Source organism: Centroberyx affinis, unplaced genomic scaffold (assembly GCF_046629955.1).
Source record: "Centroberyx affinis isolate AG114_WGS23_722 - 3 ecotype Tasmania unplaced genomic scaffold, CSIRO-AGI_Caff_v1 ptg001053l_1, whole genome shotgun sequence".
Classification (NCBI taxonomy): domain Eukaryota; kingdom Metazoa; phylum Chordata; class Actinopteri; order Beryciformes; family Berycidae; genus Centroberyx; species Centroberyx affinis.
In genome coordinates, this window is record NW_027279606.1 from 30282 (window position 1) to 46832 (window position 16551).

Here is a 16551-nt window from a genome sequence, read left to right on the forward strand (position 1 = left end):
GTGAAACACTGGTATGTGGAAGAGGAAAGCGAGCCAAAGATTAAGATCTACCTTGCTCACATTATAATTCCATCAATGCCTGTGGCCAGACACACAAATGAGAGGTGCTCCCTGTTCCTTTTGCATTGCTTATACAAACATGCTTTAAGTGACATTACCAACCAATTAATAACTGTAATATAATCGAAATATGATTTGGTGGAAGCTTTTATCCAAGCATCTTAAATTACTATTACCGTTTTAGTGTGTGTAGCCCCAGTGGGAATCAAACCCATAACCGTAGCAGTGTTAATGCTTCTCTTCCTCCCTGAGCTATGAACCCGACCGCATTTGCATCCTTTGTGCAATAAATTCTATGTCTTGTGGATGAATGCCATGGCGCTGAAATGGCTGAAAACCACTGATCTAATATTAGATAGGTGACAAAACTCCCTCTTATGACAAACACCTAAAGTATCACCTGCGTCTGATGACATGTATTCCTTGTCACCACTCCCATTTGTTTACAGATGATCTGCAAAGAGCATTTGGCTCCAGTCTGAGTATTAGAGCTAGGAGAGTACTTTATTATCATTTGTCTAGGGACTTACCAGCAATACCCGAATACTGGGTCGTACTCAGGCTAAAATCGGGGGCACATGTAACATGTCAAATAACACACAGCATGTCAACTTGATTTCCTGCCTTTTTCTACACATAAAAGGACATCTCTAATTGAGAATGTATCTTCTGGAGTAAAATAGATTCACTTATTTCTGTAACATGATCCCAAACCAACAGTTTAGGTCTATGCTGTTCAGTTAAAGTAATGGACTGGAACTCTGTAAAACTCTGTAGAACTCTGTTTAATACTCAGAATCAGGTTTGGTAATGAAAAGGCAGTATGGGTGCACCCCTACGCTTGACTGGTGACATCTACTTTATGTCACTGCTCCATTAGATCAGAGATGATCTGTAAAAAGCATTTTGCTCCGGTCTGAGTATTAGTGCTCAGAGAGAACTGTGGCATAGAAAAGCAAAGCAAGATGGGGATAGGTGGGGAAAATGAGGAAACTGGGCATCTATAACTGCTCATAAGAGCCCTGTAAAATAACCTCAGCCATATAAGAGAATGAGGCATTTTTAGATTCTCAGTGCATTTTGTTTTCCTGTTGGTGCATCAGCGTGTTTGGAAAGTTGACACAGGCATCATTTCATATTTTGCTGTTACTACAGAGCACTGATCGCAAAATATGAAGAATCTGTCATTTGGGACAGTAACCAAGGCTAGCTGGCAGTCTGAAATGAATAAGTATTTGTAGTTTGAGGTCAACATTCGGGGGTGACAACCAAGTATGGCTGTGTTGACACACTTCTGCCTGGACCCAAGGCAATATTTACTTTCATCATCCATCACCCACACACCAACAACGTCTACTTTATATCACTTACACCACTAACAGTGATCATCTCCAACTAAAAAACATTTGGCCACAGTCTGTATTCCAGTGCTAGGAACCTGTATCACAGTACCAGATAAATGATATACATTATTTACTGAAACAAAAAACAGACAGTATATCACCTTTGGCTTCATTACCATCACAGAGGAACAAGGAAGGACTGAGCGAGGATTTGTGAAAGGGAATCTACTTCCATGTGTGACGATGTTTTTGTAAGCATCTTGTTTTTTTTCTATTTCACCTGTATAATCTGTTTTATTCAAAGTTCTTTCCATGTTAATCATTTATAAATCTTAACTCTATGAGGTCCGACTCTAAACAAGCTCAGAGAAATGTACCTAATCCTAAAACCCACTCAAAGAAATGCTCTAGTGTGTGTGTGTGTATTTAGCTAATGGGGGTTGCCAGGCTTTCTTTTCCACACCGCTCCATCATCAGTTAGTTTCTAATCGCCTTAATGGTTATAGTATAGGCAAGGCAGGGGGTGGTGAGGAGGGTAACATGACCCCGAATATGTGGTTAAGACGCGAGAGCATGATAGAGAGAGCGGGAGAGCGAGAGACATCTATGCCATTAGAAGCTCAGGCAGGGTTACACATCATATGGTTCTACTTTCTACAGATTAACCCTTTGGCTTTGATTCAGGCTAAACGCATTATCAACACCATCAGTAAAGAGGATAAGTAACAGTGTTCATATGGACAATATGTGATTGCACAAGTTCCTCGACAGCTGTCAATCAGATTTATAACAGGTAGAATTTTAATACTCTTCATTTCTATAATCATGTTTTTTAGTGTTCATTATGCTATTCATAGGTGCCAAATGGTTGGTGTTTAGCCCATAAGACAATACAATGAGTGCCAGAAAGTTTCCACAATAACAGGAAAGTATTTGAGTCAATTTAGAGTGCTTTTCTGCGGCTGACAACTAACCAGACACAATCTGAATTATCCTGATGCGATAAACCCCACCCATCTGGCACACCAAGCAGATTGAGAAAAATAAATGAATAATAACCCGCAAAGAGTTATTTGTAAATAACCATCTGACACAGGTCTGATGCCGATTTTACACTACTCTCCTGTTCATGACTGCAGTTATGGAATATGATAAATATTGGATAACATACCATTTGGAGGGTCGCGTCTCTTCTCTGTGAACACAGACAAGTGAAATCATTACATTGCTGCGCTCAGCTGTGAGATGCATGTGTTAGTGAAAAGCGAATATGTGTGAGTGCGTCAGGTCGCAGGTGTACAAAGAGAAGAGAATTTATTGATTTTCAAGCACAGGGCTCGGCGGGATTGTGCAAGCGCTGCACAGACATGGAGAGTTTTTGGAATAATTGGCAAGCAAAGTATTCTGTTAGTGTTGAACTGACTAAAATCACACACTCATGCACACACACACACACACACACACATACACATAACATGACTGCTAATACTGTCTGCGCGTGCACATTCAGAGGTGCAAAACACTATAAAAGAGGGCAATACACATGCCTCTCTCCGGTATTATTGTTTATATTTCTTATAGTACTGTACACCAATGACTGACTCGTAGGAGAGGTGGTTAGATTTAGGAGAAGCACACAGCCTGTTAATAAAAGAGAGTTACTCTGCAGAGCTGAGAGACGAAAACACAACCACACAGATATACACAGACACACACACACACACACACACACACACACACTAATCAAAGTACTGATGGCTTGAGTTTTCCATTGGCTGAGGGTCAAAGAGTAGCGGCTTTATAGCTAAGATTAGGCACCCAATGCAGAGGGCTGGAGAGAAAAAGATGGAAGACAACAACGCAGTCAGTAGGTCAGGAAATGACCCACAGAAGAAGAAAAGATAGTCGATCTTAATCAAGCAACATAATGATGAAAGTCTAAAGACTGAGTGGCAATTAGAACATAAGTAAAGTTTGTACTGAAGGTGTGCACAAGTGTGATTTCAAGTTAAGACTCAGTCCTGTGAGTCTCAGAGTTAGGATGAACAGAGGTGTATACAAACATTCACAGCTCATTTTCCCTCGGCAGGATGCATACTGCAACAAAATTTTGATTACGCTGTCCCAAAAAGTAATTGTTGGTGCTGGATGAAAACCATGCATCTGCCAGCTACATGTATTAGGAATAAATCTTAATTTATCAGTGGCACCCATGTACTTTTTAAATTATAAAGCAAATATTTAACACCTTTTAAGGGCCCAATGGTCATGAGGTTCACTTAACAATTAAATAACGTTCAATTCAAGAAAGACAAGCCCACAGTAAACATGTCGTCCCCACCAAAGATGCAGCTTGTTTTACCCTGAAATTGTAGTGCCCCCCTTGGGCCAATCAGTGTAATAGAGTGCAACAGAAAATGGGTAAAAAGCCAACAACAATCCATCTGAAAGGCTTTCTCGCAGCACCAAAAACGAGAGAATTTTGTAAAGACGGCTTTGAAATGTGCAACTGCCATTAGATATATCATGTGAATCATGAGAAAGCAGGACAGAATTGAAAAACCTTTTTTCTCATTCCACTTTTGTCTCTATAGTCTTTCTTTCACATGAGCACCTGAATGGCTGGAGCTGAGGGAGTGTTTGCAGAAAGGGTTAGAGACTTTCAGGTTTGAAACTGCTATTATTATCAACAGCTTTAAGGAATCTGAAGAACAGGTCACAACTCAACAGGAGAGGAATCAAGGACGGTGTAGAGAACAGACCCAGGCAAAAAATCCTACATAGTTGCCAATACATGAAACTTTAATACAGTGATTCAAATGGACCCAAGTGGACACATCATTTCACTAATCAAATGCCACTCAAATTGTGTTTTTCAAGTATTCAAATTCAGACCCTTTTTGCCCGGTTCTGGATGGCGGAACAGTGCAAAAAATGACAAATTTAGAAAACGATTTTATCTTGTATTGAGACTTATCAAGCTTATCAAGGTACTTTGACGTGAAATAGCCTGAAGCAAGCTTGATCATTTTGAATGCAAGATAAAAAAAAACACTGCTAAGCTTGTCATTTTTTGCAGTGAGTTAGGTAAGCAGAGGGGTAGTTAAGTAAGTAGTAGATGTAGGTATGTAGGTAGGTAGGGCAGGTACGTACCGGTTTTCCTCTGTCTTCTCCCCAGTAGCTCTGTCACATGGGCACGGAAACGCTTGGCCTCTTCCTCACTGGCAAAGTTTAGACCCACCTGGCATGTCTGTACACACACACACACACACACACACACACACACACACACGCACACACGTGGGTACAGAGTCAAATTAATGAAAGCCCCAACAAATAATATTGATTCCTTGCCACGGAGAAAACATTTTTGTAAGAAATAATTAGAACTGAAAATATTCTTATTATAAAAGTGGCACAAGTTCACTTCATTAATAAGTTTGAAACTTCACTCAATTCCATACCAAGTGCCAAACTAATATAACCTAGCGTCCCACTACTCGGCTGTTGTCTTGACAGTGAACAGCCCTACTCTTATCACCACAATCAGCAGCAGTCCCTCATACCTCATGGTCTGCTGGAGTCGGAGCCACTGTACAACAGCTAAGGTGTTTGCTCCACAAATAAAGGGGTCTAATCACATGAAATGCCTCAGATATGACATCATTTCTAAAATCTCTTTTCCACATGATAGGAAGAATTAGCTGACATAATTAATGTTGCTGCTGTGAGATAAAAACCTCCAAAAAGTAAGATTTTAAGGAATTAAGAAAAAACTATAAATAACCACCTCGCGGTTGTATGCCTCCGCCAATAAACTTTGTTTTATCATTGCAAGGACAGTCTTTATTTATTGAACATATAGGCTATAATTATGTGATTATTAGGTCAACTTAAAGGATTTTGGTGTCTGCAAAAGTAAGTGACAGCACTTCCACCGTTTTTGTAGAATGATCCAAGATCATTATCTCAGCTACAGTGGTAAGCAAAACATTATGATGTCACAGTGAAGTTGACCTTTGAACTTTTGGATATAAAATGTCATCATTTCATAATTTTATCCTATTAGACATTTCTGTGAAATTTTGTCATAATTAGCGTATGAATTCTTGAGTTATGGCCAAAAACGTCTTTTGTGAGGTCACAGTGACCTTGACCTTTGACCACCAAAATCTAATCAGTTCATCCTTGAGTCCAAGTATATCGCGTTCACGAGAATGGGACGTATGTACGTACGGACGGACAACCCAAAAACATAATGCCTCCTGCCACGGCTGTCGCCGGCGCGGAGGCATAAAAAAAACTTCCGTTCATATTCACAATTATTTCAGCACTCAGCACATGAATAACTGAGTAAACATTTGTGTGTGGTACTCTACTGATCCCCAAAGAAGATGTTGTCATTTTGCTTGTCCCCCTCCACAGGGAGGTCAGAGGTGAGGGTCAGTAACAGAGCGGCATCCCTGGAGTTGGTAGGGATTCAGTGTGTTGCTCATGGACACTTCAGCAGGGCGGATGCTTGCTGACATTGGGGCTTGGGTCCTCTGCGGTCTCCCTACTCATTACACCACCTGCTGCCCAAAAGTAAAGCTCCTTTATCTTCCGAAGCATATATGCCCTCTGTCACCATGGGCTCTCACCGCACCAGTTTCTTAAATTATTCTCTGCTTGGCTTGTTTTTCCCACCCCCGTTGATCCACACACTCTATATAAATGACACCCAGGACTCTTTTTCAGCAAATGAAAACATTTGTGACATTTATGTGAAGTAAAGAGAAAGGTAAAAAGCAGTAGAGAGGGCCACTCACATCTCCAGGAAATGTCATGAAGTAGGCTCTGGAGAGGTTGATGGAGAAGTTGTTGTACAGCTCCTGTTCAAACGTGGTCTTCCCATCCTGTGGAAAACAGGAAAACATGTTGAATGAAAAATAAATGTATTAGGTATCACTTATTAGAAAAGACAGCTTTGTGCTATGGGTTTTACAGGGAATCTATAAAGAGAAAAAGCAGTGTGCCACTTAATTTTATGCATTGTGTGCTGCACATACAATTGTTTCCAATTTATGTGCCTTCTTCCAATGAACACAAATGCTACAGATTGCCATGTTTGGCTATAAAAACATGAGGACCTCACTAATATCCAGTGCTGGTGTATTCACTATTGCAATGTGATGTATCCATAATAATTATTGAAGAAATGTAATAACTCTCTTACATTACTGTGAACCTGGAATACCCAATAGGGCTAAAGAAAATCAATAAAATAAAACAAAGCATGAGTATTGCCATCTGGTATTGTGCCAATACCAGTATTGTAATCATACATGTCCATAATTTGTGCTGAAACTGTTTGTTGGTTTGTATGTACCCACCTTGATGTCAAAGACCCTGATGAAGTAGGATCGTCGGGGGTTGTCTTTGACCAGACAGGCCACACCGCAGCACCTCTTGTTCCAGCCAGAGTTCCTCTCTGCTGTGAACACTTGGACCACCGCTGAAGACAGCGTCTGGAGGGAGAGAGAGTGTGTTGCTCAATGATGGTCAATGCATGGTCAGTGTTTCCCCTAGGATCAGTCTGTCCTAGCGTGACAGACTGATCTATTGTCGCCCCCTCAGTTGCATCATGGGGAGGCGGGCGCACCCAATGTAAGTATTTAACAATCTGAGACAATTATTGGCTTTAATCAGTGGGCAAGACGGATGGCAGCCAGTGATGCTGTAACCAAGCCGCTTACTAAAACCCGCTCAGTGGTTAAGAGTTATTTAATTAGTAATTTATCACAGCTGCTCTCAGCAACAGTCTCATGAGTGTGTCAAATGTCAAATGAGTTTACATTTATTTAGCTGCCCCCCCACAGCTGAAAAATTGCCATACCAGCAAATTTCTGGCATCTTTTTATTTTCAACTGAAAAGATGTTTTGAGTTGATAAGTGTTCAACTCCTTTGCAGTGACCCTACAAATTGAATTAAACGGTATCCAAATTCCTTTGAATGTACCTGAGATGTCTCTACAGCTTGACTGGAGTCAGCTGTGGCCAATTCAATCGATCGGGCATGATTTTGAACAAAAGACATAGGCATGTCTATATAAGGTTCCACAGATGACAGTGCATGTCAGAGCAGAAACTCTACCATTAAGTCCCAGGTACTGTCTATAGATTTCAGAGACAGAATTGTGAGGAGGCACAGATCTGGGGAAGGGTGTAAAACAATTATTTCTTAACTGGAATACCACTGAAAATCTGTGGAATGACTTGAAGATAGCTGTTCAGAGATGTTCCCCATCCAACTTGACCTAGCTTGAGCAAATCCTCCTCCGAGCACTGTATATCAAAATATACATCCAAATAAGAGCCATTCTTAAACTGCAACAGCTATTGGAACTGATCCTGGAATGAGCCCAGGAGCAAACCTGGGTCTCAGCATCAATACTGCCTCCAATCCCCCTACAGAAAAAAATATCTACAAAAAACTGTCCAGGAAACACTTTATGAGTGACAGCAGTCAGTGACACACAAGAGTGGTCATAGCCCATACCAAAATCACAGTGACACTCTGGGGCTCAAGTCACTCTGCCCTGCAGTTGCCGGAAATGAATCAGTCAATGGCAACTGACTGACAAGCAGCATAGAAATATGACTATAAGAAGAGACACATCTGCTCTTAGGCTAAACTGAATGAGTACGGTGGCGGTTAGTGAGACTACAGAGACGTTATGTCACTAACACAGAGCCAAAGTCATCCTGTGCTCATATCATGTGACATGCAGCAGCATAGAAATAATAGAAATATAACAAATCTGCTCTAAGACACAGCTACTCTTGTGTGACAATAGTGACACTACAAGGATGTTACATATAACATTATCAATTTACTTATTAATTTACTGTGAATCCACAGTGAAGAATTCAAAGAAAACCAGCAACCTGCACAAGCACTGGGACAACAACAAGGAAGCTAAAAAACAAAACAAAAAATAGCCTATATAAAACAATGGCTCTTACAGACAGGCTAAACTGTGTGACAGCATCCAGTGACACTGCGTGACAGTTTGTCACAAAGACAGGACCAATGTCATCACATCATAACACAACCTGACCAGATCACACAAATAAATCAATGTAACTCTCCTGTATCCTCAAATCTGTAAAACTATTAACAATAGTAAACGTATTGTTATTATTAGTAGAAGTAATAGCATTTATATGTTGTGTATATTTGCAATTTTATTGTTTATTTCATAAGGAAATTTGACAGATTAAGCACTTAAGTTCTCTTTAGAGCACATCAAAACAAGTAATTTACAGGGGTCAAAAATCATCGTAAAAAAAAATTGCTGCCATAATTACAAGGCAATGCATCACTCATAGAAATAACATGTAAACAATCCTCAGTCTAACTTTGCCTCACAGCTAGGAAAATGGATCGGTTTTTTTTACCCCCAATAGGCAGATATTCTAGACTTGTGCTTGCTGACTTGGCTATATGTTGGAAGAAGGCTGAGATGGAACTGCAGGGGCAAACTAGGTGTGTGTTTGGTGGCCATACAAATTTCAAAGGAGTTTCGACTGACATGGGGGTGAATAGATAATGACAGAATTTTCTTTTTAGGTTGAACTTTTCTATTAGGCAATCTTCTCATGCAGTCTCAGTTCCTGCCACGTGTCTGGAAATGAGATGACTGTGCCCTCACTAAATAGCATTGGCAGCATTAAAAGTGAGTAGATTATAGTATATCAAAAGGTTAGAAGATGGGAGGCAGGTACAGTGTGTAGTACTATATGTGCATGAGATAAACACATCAATGATGGACAGTGTGGCATTTTTTGTATGCTGATAATGTGTCTTTTGATAATGTCCTGTCCTACAGCAAGCATCATAAGTGTCCAAAACAAATTTCCTTTGAGACAATAACATCTATCTTATCTTAAAAATGTCTGAATATAGATTTTGGTGGCCTTGCCTGAAGGTAGGTTTACCCCAGGTAAACTCTATATTACATAGACATCTTGACAATCTCCTCATGCAGCCCAAAAGCCCTCAAGGCTCCAAGCTAAAAAGAGATTGAACCCTTACTAATTAGGGCAGTAATATACATCAAACATATCTGAATATGGATATTGGTGGGCTTTACCCTAAGCTACACACACCCAATGTCTGGATTGATGGCTACACACATAGAAAATATCAGACACATCTTAGCAATCCTCTCACGCAGCCTCACTGTCTGCCATGCTGCTTATTTAACTGGACAGTCACTAACTGAAGTCCAAAATATCTCAATATAGGTTTTTAGTGGGCTTACCAGTATGTTCACCCAATGCCTGTATTAGGGTCAGCCAAATAGTTGAAGGAGAGGGGAGCTACTTTTTATGCAAAAAGAACAATATTTGACCTGTTGGCATGAATATATAGCCCAGTTCCCCTTCTAGAAGTAGTTCCCCTTTCCTTATTTATGTAATATTTCGCTTCCCTTGGAAGCCTTTGCCCTTCTCCTTTCATAGCTGTATTAGGCCAAAATAATTAGACAGCAAAAAAATACAGATCTTCGAATCTCTTCACGCAATCTCAGACCCTGCCAAGCTGCTGACCATGAGATGACTGCGTGCCCTTGCCCAGTCAAATGATAGGAGGGATTGTCATGGAAGTCCTATCATCTCTGTGGAAGAGGTGGCACCGTGGCACCATTAGATTTATACCTGCAACTACCACATCCTATTGCCAAGAGGGGAATTAACATCAGCCACCAGCTTTTCTAGTCAATTTTCAAGTTGTTCTACTCTACCAACCACTTCAGACAGGTAACCGACCGTTCTTTGGAAGTTCTGTTCCATTCTAAAAATTTAGCTGGCTGGCAAATTACTTAAAGTGTCAGGTTAAATTGGGATTTACCAGCTACTAGGATTGGGCGATTGGACAAATAAATTGGGAACTGAAGCAATTTGAATTACCTTAACATTTGGTCATTTAAAATGTAGTCTTGTGCAAGACACCCAGGGTTTCCTACTGCATTTTATAGGCCACACTAGGACTGCAACTAACGATTATTTTCATTATCGATTAATCTTTCAATTATTTTCTCGATTAATCGATTAGTTGTTTGGTCTATAAAATGTCAGAAAATGGTGAAAAATGTGGATCAGTGTTTCCCAAAGCCCAAGATGACGTCCTCAAATGTCTTGTTTTGTCCACAACCCAAAGATATTCAGTTTACTGTCATAGAGGAGTAAAGAAACCAGAAAATATTCACATTTAAGAAGCTGGAATCAGAGAATTTTGACTTATTTTTCTTAAAAAATTACTCTAACCGATTAATCGATTATCAAAATAGTTGGCGATTAATTTAATAGTTGACAACTAATCGATTAATCGATTAATCGTTGCAGCTCTAGGCCACACGTAATCTATTTTCATTGAGGCAAAAGCCATGCTGAACAAAGCTGCTGGACAAGCGACATTGAATTTATTTACCCTAGCCTACAAAACAGAAATGGCAGACAGAAAATATGAATTGTGTGCATTATTTATCTAGGTGTTTAGGTAACACATTTCCTGTGGGAAACACTGACAGTGAAATGGGGAAGCACAAGCAGGAACAAGAATTATGCTCAAGTTTATTTAAAAGTTATTTAGAGCCAGCACAGAAGGCAGCCTAAACACAGCCGACATTTCCCAGAGCCTTCCTCAGGGTGTGCTGGTTTTGTCCCATATTAGTGCCTTGTGCTCCTGTTTCTACACCCACCCAACCTTTTATCACATAGCTGTTCTTTCTGTAGCTGTATTTATTAGCAACCAGCCTGTCATGAAAGTGCCATCGTTCCTGTTGGGACCATGCCACGACCAGCCTGTACCTTGAGGCACCACACCCCTTTATAAAAAAGAGAAAAGCTAGCACAGGCAATGTGAGTGCTACAAGGAATGTGTTGGTGACACTACACTGTATGCCGAGGTTAGAAGCATCAACATCAATGTATGTTTCTCATGTAATGATGTCAACCCAGCACCATGAGCATGAGAGAAAGCAGAGGATTAATGAGAATGACTATTGAACAAGTAGTGACACCTTGAAAACCTTGTGTCTGGACAACTGTAACATAAAATCGAGTATTTTATCAGGAAGCAGTGGGCACTATGTCAAATTCACTTGCCGAAACTTTCCATGTAGATGGCTCTGACGCTATAGCTCCAGGTTATTTTATGAAGGGGAGTGGTGGCATGGCTTCCTTGTGTATCTGTCCTAACAATGTTAAGAATGTCCTCGAACGAAGGAGTGTTTTTTTAGTTGATTAGTTTGCTTTACAGCACTACCCCTAAAACTAAGGCCTGGGAGCCAGGCCGTCCATTTCTGGTCCTTACATAATGACAATAATAGTTTGTTTGGATAATCTTGAGCCATTTAGCTATCACCTTAATCCAGAGCACCGTAAAATAAGTACGACAATAGAAAAAGTTTGGGGTGATCCAGGGTTGTTAAAACAAACACCCCCACACACATACATACATGTGCACATAGATACAGGCACAGGAACACACGTGGCGCGCACACACACACACACACACACACACACACACACACACACACACACACACACACACACACACACACACACACACACACACACACACACACACACACACACACACACACACACACACACACACACACGTCTAGGATCAGAGATCAGACTCTCTCTTTACAGGTCGCTGCAGGGCTTCCCTCACACTGAGGGGTCCAGGTTCACAGCCATTAACACACACATCAAAGGTAGAGCACCAACAGGGCAAATGCTGGGAAATCTTTAGCTGTGGCGAACTCCTGAGGACTTCCCAACATTGGCCCTATGCTTTTTGTGGGGCAAGACTTTATCATGTTTGCTGTCTTATTTTCACAGTTGGGCCACATTTTCAGAAGTGGGCAGCTACTGCTGCAGAATGAAGGGAGAGGAAACCAGAAAACAGGAAAAATAAAAAATAAAATCTGGCTATTATGCAATTTAAAGTTTGAACTTGGTTTGTATAGCCTCTCTAAGTGGAAGCGCTGACGTAGGATTAATTTTGGTTCAAAAGAAAAGGATTTTAGAGAAGAGCTGTGCTGTACATTGGCCCTTGATCAGCACTACTATCCTAAGAATCTTTCTCAATAATTGCCCATGGTTCCAAACAATAAGGAGTCCTCCTCACTGGGATAGTCACATGTCTCCATTAGGATAAATGAAAGCTGATTACTCATTAACTCAATACAGCAAAGCTCTACAGAGGTCCATATAGGACTAGCATATAGTTAAGTGGGTTACACAGCCTCAGGGCTTCAAGGGCTTGGCTGAAAGGCTAGAAGTAGTGGCTAATGTACCCAAGTTGCATGACTAACATAAAGCTTTATAAATAACAGCAAGCTATAGCCTATAAATAATAGCAGAATGACACATGCACATCCAAGTTTCTTTACAGGAGCCGTTAGGTGAATCGGTGAACCAGTGAGCGACTTCATAGTATGAGTGAGGCTGCAGAAACAAACAGAATTTGTAAATGCTTTTTCTATAATTTTGGAGAGCTTAGTCTCAATTTGTGAAGATAAAGTTTTGTCTTCCAAAGCTAGAAACTTGACAGCCAAGAATCCAATCTTTAAGGTCATCAAGACACACATTCCAGTGACAGTAGTAGTGATTTCAGGAAACCTGGATACAACTGCTGTGAAATGGGGCTGCACAATTGATTGTGTCCAATTGTAGCCTATATTTTGATTGGAGTTTAGCCTACATAATTAGTATTCGCAGAATAAAGGTTAGACACTTCATTTACAGTGTCCATTGTGGTTAAAAATGGTCAAGATGTTGATATAAGATGAAAAAAACACTGGAAAAATCAGCTCATCAGATCATCATAACGACAATTATGATCACAATATCTAGCAAAATAATTTTAATTTTCAATTTAGCCATAACTTTATAAATAAGATTTGGTTCACTGGTTATCTAACAATACATAGTTTGGATGGGAATCTAGCGAGGGTTAGGTGTGCCCCACCAGCATGTATTTTTTGTTTTTCCTCCCACACTCCACCTCTCTGTGTCCAATTACAGCATTACAAGAAACTTTAAACACTTCAATGTCCTCAGAGAGCCAATTTCTCTTGCAGCACTGCATGTACAAGACATTTTTATTCATGTTTATACAAATATTGAGTCTCTTGGTGGCCTGATAGTTTTGGTGGAGCTGTTAATTTTTACACGCATCAATTGAAATACCAAAGATCAGAGGGATAATATGAATTCTGCTTTGTGCTGCTTTTCTCTTTAAGAGCGGCTGTAATGGTGCCCACTGCCCAGGCTCTGAGGCCCTGGAGCTTCATCTGCCTGTGGAGCTCTGATTGTTCCTGACAGGGCCAAAGGCTGCAGGGAGTGGAGCTCCGTCTGTGGCGTCATCAAAACCCGACAAACACTCGCTCAGCCGCAGACACACGCTCCCTTACAAATACTCTCTCTCTCCTGTGCACTCGTTCTCAAACACACTCACTCTCACACATGCTCTCCCCTTTCTCTATCTCCCCCAACAAGTCTGACATCACTGTGCTGACCTGAGCTAGAATCATGAACCTAATCGACTGTCTCATACACAGACTACACAGTCTCTCTCTCTCTCTCGCTCTGTCTCTCACTCTCACACACACACACACACACACACAGGGCCAAGACCAGGAAGTGGCATATTGATCCAGAGCTAGACTGTACTGTATGTAACTCTAGGAGAGCAAGAAAAAGACAAAGGGAGAGAGTGGAAAGCCGGAGGGAATCATAATGCTTTTTAGACTGACTTCCTGAAAGCTACAGCAGAATACCTAGGCTACACCTTTTGCTAATCAAATACTATGATTTTTCCCGGGGTTTCCACGACCATATGAACTATCTTTAGTCTAGTTTAGTTGCACAGTGCTAAAACATAGAAATGATGAAAAAGTAATAAAATATGATAATAAAATGAAACAGAAAGAAGAGAGGCAGTTAGCAATTTGTGCAGTTGGCACAATAAATCAAAAGAGCTTATAAAAACATCTAACCTACAAGCAAACACAAGAAAGGAACAAACAAGCGAACAGGTCACAAAGACTGGGATATGTGATGTGTGGCATCAAATCCACATCAAAGTTGTGATTTGTGAAAAGAAATCTTGATGCCAACATCAGTGGTTCAAATGATTTTATGTGAGACATAAAACCTAATTTCTATGATTATCCAACGTCTTTATTTTTGTTGAGCATATTTGAAACAATTACTCTATGGAATCATGGAAAAAACTATGAAACACCATTTATATCAGTGGGGCCCCTATACTTGTAGACCAATAATGCCTGAGATGACCTTAGAAGCCTGGGAAGTCCTAAGCAGACTTCAAAGAATATTTCAGTTAAGGCTGCACAATTCATCACAGATAATCATATTGTAAATTTGTTTCCACGATTAATAATCGTACAATTAAATGTTGAAGTGTTTGTTATATTTTCAATTCCCCTGAAAGTCTTGGTGTGGTATATCTAGCGTTTCCATTACGCGTGACCAATGCAACCTTGTGACCAAAACAAAAGTTGAGGTGGAGAAGCAGGCAGCTTGGATGGGAACTAAAGACAATAACCTTACATGGACCATCTTTGGAAAAACATAGTGACAAGCAAACTGGAGAAGAATAGATTGGCCGAATGTTACAGAGGAAAATCCTTTGCCTGAGTCTGAAAGTAAAAATGGATTTTCTTCTGTCATTTGGAGATACTTTGGTTTTAAATCAGATGATGACAAACAAGTAGCCTACAGATTCTGTGCAAAGTTGCCTTAAGGGGGTCGCCCAGTGGACGCGTCTGACGGACAACATACAACGTCCAAAAATTCTAAGCCAGTGTTTACAAGCCCAGCCACGACTTCCAGCGCTGCTCAGAGTCTTGGCGCACCACTCAGCGCCACTCATGTTTTCCACTTTTGCTACTAAACACAGAACAAGACCCACAAATCAGTATTAGATATGCAGCTTGAAATTTGAAAGACGAAAGATGGATGATGAACGGTTAATCAATGAAGTAGGTAAATATCCAGAATTATATGCCACCAATCACAGATTATTCAAGGATAACCAATGAAAGTTGGCAGCTTGGAGGAAGACTGCAGGAGTAACGGGATGTACCGGTAAATTGTAATGTTATAACGTTAATCTATACATATTAACGTCTACTGGCGCTCTCTGTACGACACTGGCTTCCTATGTGGTACACCTCCGCCTTGTCCTATCTGCTACACGGCGCTTCTCGTCCTGTGTGCAATCCCCTTTAGGGTTATAAAATTGAAATTATTTTATTAATTGAATCTTATTGTGGTTCTTTAAATAAGGTCTACAATGAGAGTAAAACAGAAAACTTTTTGGAACCGAGAAATCGCAGCTCTGTTTGCAGATACTGCTCACCTGAGTCCCTCCTGCCTCATGCAGCAGGAAAGGATAGCTGCCATTTTAATTTAAAATGTTTTCCATCGACCATTTGGTCATGCTGTTCTGGCTTGGCACAAATTATGTATCATATCACCTCCTCACTAGACCTCCCTGAGAAAAAGGGAGTGAAAAGAGGAAAGAGGGGAACAGAAAGAGAGGGAAAGAGTGGGAGGAAAAAGAAGAGAGGAAAGGTGGGGAAGAGGGGGAAAACAGATTGAGGGAAGGATGGAAGGAGAGGGAAGAAAGGTAATGTAGGGAAGAAGAAAGGAGGCAAGGAGGTGAGAGAGGATGCCAGGAAGGAGGGAAGAGAGGTAAGGTAGGGAAGCGGAAAAGAAAAAGAGAAGAAGGAGCTAAAAAAAAAAAAGGTGTGAAGGAGGGAGGAGAGGGAAGGAAAAATACATGAATGAGAGGTAAGGGGAGGGAAGTAGGGAAAGATGAGATAAAAGAGGTAAGGCGGGGTTAAAAAAAAAAAGTAGAAAGGAAGGAGAGAAAAGCAGAAAGGAGAGGAAAAGAGTCATGTTCCACTTCTCCAGCACAAATCACCAGAGGAGGTCGACCACGGGACTTCCTGTAGGACAGGACTGCTGATCAGGCAGTCTGCGCACACACACACACACACACACACACAGTGTGAATTGGATCCCTTCCACCTTTTGCCCAGTCAGACAGTGTTGCTGATGG

General features: G+C 40.7%; 1 protein-coding gene across 1 annotated transcript in view; it reads right to left on the reverse strand.

Moving 5' to 3' along the window:
- Positions 1-16551, reverse strand: part of LOC139647153 (actin nucleation-promoting factor WASL-like) — a 34762-nt gene that overhangs the window by 14590 nt on the left and 3621 nt on the right. The window contains 4 exon segments of the mRNA XM_071523006.1: positions 2575-2598; positions 4557-4653; positions 6212-6298; positions 6776-6910. Coding sequence (XP_071379107.1) covers positions 2575-2598; positions 4557-4653; positions 6212-6298; positions 6776-6910 — 343 coding nt within the window.